This window comes from Nicotiana sylvestris, chromosome 4 (assembly GCF_000393655.2).
Source record: "Nicotiana sylvestris chromosome 4, ASM39365v2, whole genome shotgun sequence".
NCBI lineage: Eukaryota > Viridiplantae > Streptophyta > Magnoliopsida > Solanales > Solanaceae > Nicotiana > Nicotiana sylvestris.
The window spans coordinates 173,080,343-173,087,800 of record NC_091060.1 but is presented as its reverse complement, the minus strand read 5'-3'; the positions used below and the strand labels follow the sequence as shown (position 1 = coordinate 173,087,800).

Here is a 7,458-nt window from a genome sequence, read left to right as displayed (position 1 = left end):
ATCGTGATACGTAGGCAATCCTCATCGGATCTGGTCAAATTGGTAACTGCAAATAAAGAAAATAATAATAATGGAAAATAATAAATTAATCAAAATATAATAAAAAATATAGATAAATAAAGGAAAGCCTAAAGAGAAGCCGGAATGATGCATGTCTTCGTTCCAAACATGTAGAAATTCACTTAACTGTATAGGTGCATCACGCCCCAACGTGCGATTGCCTATCTGTTATTTGTTTCACACTAACCGTGTGCTTGGCTGTTGAGCATTTTTCCAGGTTTTTAGAAAAGGGTGGTTTGGTTTGGTGGAAGTCTGGCCTCACATTCATACTTCACGAGGTCGAAAGGGAGTGTTTGGTTGCCCGTCGATAAGTCAAGAGGGAGTATCCACACTTACTTCACAAGATCAAAGGGAAGTATAGATATGTCTTCAGAGATTCCTTTGCCGATTATTCTTGTCTCCGAGGAAAGTTCAATCTCGGCTGTCCCGACTCCCGAGCCAGCAACTGCTGAGGAAAACAAAATCCTGAGGCTCCGCATGTTGGAAATGTTGGACGACTGGAATAACGGAAAAGATCCACCAAGTGTAATCCCTGGTTTCCCTGAGTTGTTCTTCAGGACAAGTGGGGCTTCCAACGTCCCCATAAGCTATCCAGCTACCCCATTCGGGTACCCGGCCATCTCAGCCCACTCTGTCGGATCACCCTCTGATTCTTATCCCCGAATGTCAACAACAGATGCAGCTACGAACATATTCACTGCACCACCCTGTCCAATCGTGGCGCAACCCGCTACACACAGGCCAAATATTGACTCGTCCTCATTCACGTTTCAAGCACCATCCTTCTCACTAGAACCAACTCGGTTCGCCACTAGCACTCACCCTCAACAACCTCAATATGAGTTTGTACCTGGGCAGGATCGGAACCCTAAAGCTGCTGAACAAGATGAGATGGACAAAAGAATGAGGAGCCTCGAGCAGAGTTTGAAAAACATGCAAGGTTTAAGCGGGCAAAAGAGTGTGTCCTATACCGATCTATGCATGTTCCCTCATGTTCACCTACCCCTGGGTTTCAAAACCCCAACGTTTGAGAAGTATGATGGGCACAGAGACCCCATTGCTCATCTCAAGAAGTATTGCAACCAGTTGCGGGGAGCCGGCGGCAAAGAAGAGTTGTTGATGGCATACTTCGGGGAAAGTCTGATAGGAATAGCTTCAGAGTGGTATATGGACCAAGACATATTGCGATGGCACATATGGGATGATCTCGCCAGAGTTTTTTTGAGACAATTTCAGTATAACGTTGACATCGCACCAGACAGAAATTCTCTTTCAAACTTGAAGAAGAAACCTTCGGAAAGTTTTAGAGAATATGCTATCATATGGCGCGAGCAGGTGTCGAGGGTAAAACCTCCCATGGACGAGATAGAAATGGTCACTACTTTCCTCCAGGATCAAGAATCGGACTATTTCCAGAATATGATGTCAGCCATGGGAAAGCCTTTTTCGGAAGCAATCAAGATCGGGGAGATGGTAGAGAATGGTTTGAAGACGGGTCGAATTTTAATTCAGGCAGCCATAAGGGCAACCTCTCAAGCCATCCAAAGCGGATCTGGAGGAATGGAAAGAGGGAAGAAAAAAGAAGAAACGTCCATGGCAGCGTCAGAAGCGAGGGAATATCGTAATCCCAGGCCCTGTTTTCCAAAAAGAACCCCATAGCATTACTACCCCCACCAAAATGTGACCTATGCTCCTCAACCCTACATGGTCATGAATGCCCAGCCCTATGTCCATCCACCACAACAAGCCAATCGAGGCCAAACTCCACCTCCTAGAAATCAGCTCCTTACCGGAACCACTATAATCCACAGCCCCCTCAAAATAACTTCCGCCCTCAAGAACCACCTAGAAGACGGACTTTCACACCCATTGGTGAACCGTATTCTACCTTGTTCCCAAAGCTAGTCCAAATGGGTCTACTGCAGCCAGTCCCTCAAACAAGGCACAATCCAGCATCACCTGCTTACAAAGCCGGTGTCAGGTGCACTTATCATTCGGGAGCAGAAGGACATGATACAAATGATTGTTGGGCTTTGATAAGGGTGGTTGAAAACTTAATAGAGCAGAGGAAGATAGTAGTGAGGGACGAGGAGGTCCCGAATGTGACTAACAATCCATTGCCCACCCATAATAACGGGCCATTGATTGGAAAGATTTGTGAGGACAAAGAATTTGATCCTGCTTTAAAAGACATAATCGCCATCATCGATACAAGAAAAAAGCCTCAAACCGCCCCGAAGCTAGAGAAAGGGGAAAAGAGGACTAGTGCTGTCAAGGTTGATCTCGAAGAAAAGGTCGAGACAAAGACAGTAACGATGGTGCCTACGAGGAATGAAGTTCTTTACATCCCACTAGGTCGAACTGAAAAGCCGCAGCAATTCGAGGTCAAAAGGGCAAAACCAATGTACGTACCAAAAGGGGCCTATGTGGTCCGGGGGACGATTCAACCACCTCGGCTGAATGAGCCAGTGGTTATCGGACGCGTGCCACAGAAGCCGATGACAGACCTGTCCACAGTACCATGGAACTATCGAATAACATTGGTTACGTACAAAGGCAGAGAAGTCATAGGAGAACTCCCGGAGAATACTTTCGTTGGAAGATATTCGAACACTCAAGAGTTAAACAATGCCACACGGAAATGCTTCCCACCCAAGAAGCCTGTAAGCGTTGAAGAAGCGGAAGTTTTCTTCCAAAATATGAAAATGCCCGACTACGAAGAGTTGGATCAGTTACGCAAGTGCCCCGAGCAAGTGTCTATGCTATCTCTGCTGATGAGGTCGGCCGAACACCAGAAGATCTTGCTCAGGACCCTAAATGAAGCGTACATACCAGCTGAGACTTCAGTCGAACAACTAGGACGAATGACGGAAAGGTTCTTCGCAGTTAACCAGGTTTCTTTCAGCAAGAATGACTTGCCTCCAAAGGGAGCGGCTCACAACAAAGCCTTACATCTGACAGTTAAATGCGAAGACTACTACGTCAAGCGGGTAATGTTGGATGGAGGTTCAAGTGTTGACATTTGTCCGCTTTCCACGATACATAGAATGGAAATTGGGACTGGAAGAATCCGCCCCAATAATGTCTGCATGAGGGCTTTTGATGGCGTCAAAAGGGACACCCTCGGGGAAATAGACTTGGTGTTGACTATAGGACCGGTGGAGTTTGAAATAACTTTCCAGGTGATTGACATGGATACGTCTTACAATTTTCTCCTCGGCAGACCTTGGATTCATGCGGCAGGGGCTATACCTTCCACTCTTCACCAAATGGTGAAGTTTGAATATGAAAATCGGGAAATTGTGGTCCACGGAGAAGACGAACAGTCTATTTATCGGGACCCATCCATCTCGTATCTTGAAGTAAGGGAAGGGAGTGAGCACACGGTTTATCAAGCTTTCGAAGTTGTGCTAGCGGAGCAGCATGAAGAAGGAAGACTTTGCCCCCAGCCTTTTCTGTCCAACGCCTCGATCATGGTGGCTAAAGAAATGATCCGACATGGATTCAGACCAGGGAAAGGGCTTGGACGAATGCTGTAAGGAATAACAGAACCCATCACCTTGTCTTCCACCAAGAAACGTTTTGGGATAGGATTTCAACCCACTCCAAAAGATGAAGAGTGGGCAAAGAAGAGGAAATATGAGGGGTGGAAACTGCCTCAGCCATTGCCAAATTTATACGAGACTTTCATCGGACCCAAATACATCGAAGAAGAAGACGACGAGGTTTTTACGGTTGAAGAGATCGAGGAAATATGTGGGGCAATGAGAGGAATGCTCTTTGAAACTCACATGGTTCAACCAAGAGAAGGCACAAGCACCGCTGAAATGCTATATGTGGGGCCAAACGCCAAACTTCAAAATTGGGAGGCCACGCTATTCCCAACTAAGCAGGAGTCCGGGTAGACCTGTCCTGCCACCTTTCCTGCGTCACGAGTTATCCCCAGGATGTAGCTCGGATGCTTTTCTTTAGTTTCTTGTTTTGAATTCTTAAATTATAAACCTTGTTATCTTCCAAATTCCAAGGAATAAAAAATCAGTATTTTCTCATTTTTCCCTTTTATTCTGATTCTTGCTATTTTTTTTCTTTATCTTTTCTTTTAGTTGTAATAAAGCGGCTTTAAATAACATGACATGCTTGCGGACTTCATGCCCAGATCACGACGAGCTGTTTAATTATGAAATAATGAACCAAGAACCGGAATATGACGAAGAAGAGGCTTTTAGGGAAATAAATCGAGAATTGGAACACTTTGAGAATAAACCCAATCCGAATCTAAATGACACTGAACCAGTTAATTTGGGAACTCCTGAAGAAACCCAAGAGACCAAAATAAGCATTCACATGGACGAGAAAATGCGAGACGCGATAATTCAACTCTTGTTTGAATTCAAAGATGTGTTTGCTTGGTCATACGATGACATGCCAGGATTAGGTGTTGATCTAGTGGTGCATAAATTTCCAATTCACCCTGATTGTCCTCCAGTTCAACAAAAGCAGAGAAAGTTTAAAACTGATTTCAGTGATAAGATAAAAGAAGAAATCACTAAACAGTTGAAAACGGGAGTGATTCGAGTAGTCCAGTACACCACGTGGTTGGCAAATGTAGTTCCAGTGCTGAAAAAAGACGGAAAAACTCGGGTATGTGTGGATTATCGAGATTTGAACAGGGCAAGTCCCAAAGATAATTTTCCATTGCCCAACATCCACATCCTTGTTGATAATTGTGCCAAACATGAGATACAGTCCTTCGTAGATTGTTACGCTGGGTAGCATCAGGTGTTGATGGATGAAGAAGACGCTGAAAAGACTACCTTCACTACACCTTGGGGCACTTACTATTATCGGGTCATGCCATTCGGTCTGAAGAATGCTGGGGCAACTTATATGAGAGCCATGACCGCCATTTTTTATGACATGATGCATTAAGAGATAGAGGTGTACGTGGATGACGTGATAGTCAAGTCCAGGACTCAGGACGATCATATCCAAGACTTGAGGAAATTCTTCGAGAGGCTGAGAAAGTATGATTTGAAGCTGAACCCAGCCAAATGCACCTTCAGAGTCCCATCAGGCAAGCTCTTGGGTTACATAGTAAGCAGGAGAGGTATCGAGTTAGACCCAACAAAGATAAAATCTATCAGAGATCTACCCCCTACAAGAACGAAGAAAGATGTGATGAGTCTATTGGGTAGGTTAAACTATATCAGCCGATTCATCGCCCAGTTGACTACTACATGTGAATCCATATTCAAGCTATTGAGGAAGGATGCAGCGATCAAATGGACGGTTGAGTGTCAAGAAGCTTTTAACAAGATCAAAGAATATCTTTCAAATCCTCCAGTTTTGGTCCCGCCAGAGCCAGAGAGACCCCTGTTCTTGTATCTGACAGTTTTGAAAAATTCTTTCGGTTGCGTCCTCGGGCAACATGACATAACCGGAAAGAAGGAGCAGGCGATCTATTACTTGAGCAAGAAATTCACTGGCTACGAGGCCAAGTACACTTTTCTAGAAAGAACGTGTTGTGCTTTGATGTGGGTTGCTCAAAAATTGAGACACTATCTCCAAGGTCACACTACTTACCTCATAAGCAGGCTAGATCCTTTGAAGTACATATTTCAGAAGCCAATGCCTACTGGAAGACTGGCCAAGTGGCAAATCTTGCTTACCGAATTTGACATAGTCTATGTCACCCGCACGGCGATGAAAGCCTAGGTTTTAGCAGATCATTTGGCCGAAAACCCGGTTGATGAGGAATACCAACCATTGAGTACTTATTTTCCGGATGAAGAAATAAACACCATAGAAGTAGTCTTAGAAAATGCTCATGTTTGGAAGATGTTCTTTGATGGGGCCGTAAACTCCAAAGGTATAGGAATTGGGGCAATCTTGATATCACCCTCTGGTCAGCACTATCCTTCTATGGCTAGACTGCGTTTCTTTTGCACAAACAATACAGCTGAATATGAAGCCTGCATCATGGGCATGCATATGGCGATCGATCAGGATGTTGAAGATTTATTGATTATGGGGGATTCTGACCTGATTATCCGACAAGCTCAAGGTGAATGGGAAACTCGGGATGTCAAGCTTATTCCTTACCGACAGCACGTGGAGGGCCTCGGCAAGCGTTTCAAATCAATAGAGATAAGGTATATCCAGCGGTGTCACAATGAGCTAGCGGATGCACTTGCTACCTTAGCTTCAATGCTACCCTACCCAGGCAACTCCCACGTCGATCCCTTGGAAATCCAAATCAGGGAAAGACACGGTTATTGTAGTGTAATCGAGGCAGGATCACGCACCCAGCCATGGTACCATGATATCAAGAGGTTCTTGAAGACACAAGAATACCCCGAACATGCTACTGGAGATCAAAAGAGGACTATCAGGCGGCATGCAGGTGGTTTCTTTTTGAGCAGCAAGGTATTGTATAAAAGGACCCCAGACCTCAATCTGTTAAGATGTGCTAACGCCGAGGAGGCAGGAAGAATCATTCATGAATTACACGCAGGAGTATGCGGGCCCCACATGAACGGGTATGTTTTGGCAAAGAAAATCTTCGAGCAGGTTATTACTGGATGACCATGGAAAAGAACTGTTTCAGCTTCGTTCGAAAGTGTTATTAGTGTCAGGTGCACGGTGATTTGATTCATGCACCTCCCACGGAACTGTATCCCATGTCTGCACTTTGTCCATTTGTTGGCTGGGGCATGGACGTCATTGGTCCAATCGAGCCGAAGGCCTCAAATGGACACAGATTCATATTGGTTGCTATCGACTACTTCACGAAATGGGTAGAAGCTTTCACTCTCAAGTCGGTCACTAAAAATGCTGTAGTGGATTTTGTGCATTCAAATCTTATCTGTCATTTTGGTATTCCTGCAACTATCATCACAGATAATGCGGCAAACCTAAACAGTCACTTGATGGGGGATGTATGCGAACAATTCAAAATAACGCATAGGAATTCCACTCCTTATCGGCCCAAGGCCAATGGCGCTGTTGAAGCAGCGAACAAGAACATCAAGAAGATTTTGAGGAAGACAATCTAGAGTTCCCGACAATGGCATGAACAGTTACCCTTTGCATTGCTGGGATATCGCACTAAAGTACGCACATCAGTAGGGGCAACCCCTTATTTGTTGGTTTATAGGACCGAGGCTGTGATACCAGCAGAGGTAGAAATTCCTTCGCTCCGAACCATTGTGGAAGCAGAAATTGAAGATAGCGAGTGGGTTAAGACTCGATTGGAGCAGTTAACTTCGATTGACGAGAAACGAATGGCCGCAGTTTGTCACGGACAGTTATACCAACATAGAATGGCCCGTGCTTACAACAAGAAGGTCCAGCCCATGAATTTTGAAGTGGGTCAACTGGTATTGAGGCGCATTCTGC

The 7,458-nt window shown here is 44.9% G+C and overlaps 1 protein-coding gene across 1 annotated transcript; it reads left to right on the top strand.

Annotated features, from left to right (window-relative positions):
• Nucleotides 1–1,970: 1,970 nt before the first annotated feature.
• LOC138890538 (uncharacterized) lies at nucleotides 1,971–3,599 on the top strand. Its single transcript, XM_070173932.1, has 2 exons — nucleotides 1,971–3,167; nucleotides 3,339–3,599. Exons 1-2 carry the CDS (start codon nucleotides 1,971–1,973, stop codon nucleotides 3,597–3,599), a joined length of 1,458 nt encoding a protein of 485 aa, XP_070030033.1.
• Nucleotides 3,600–7,458: the final 3,859 nt, after the last annotated feature.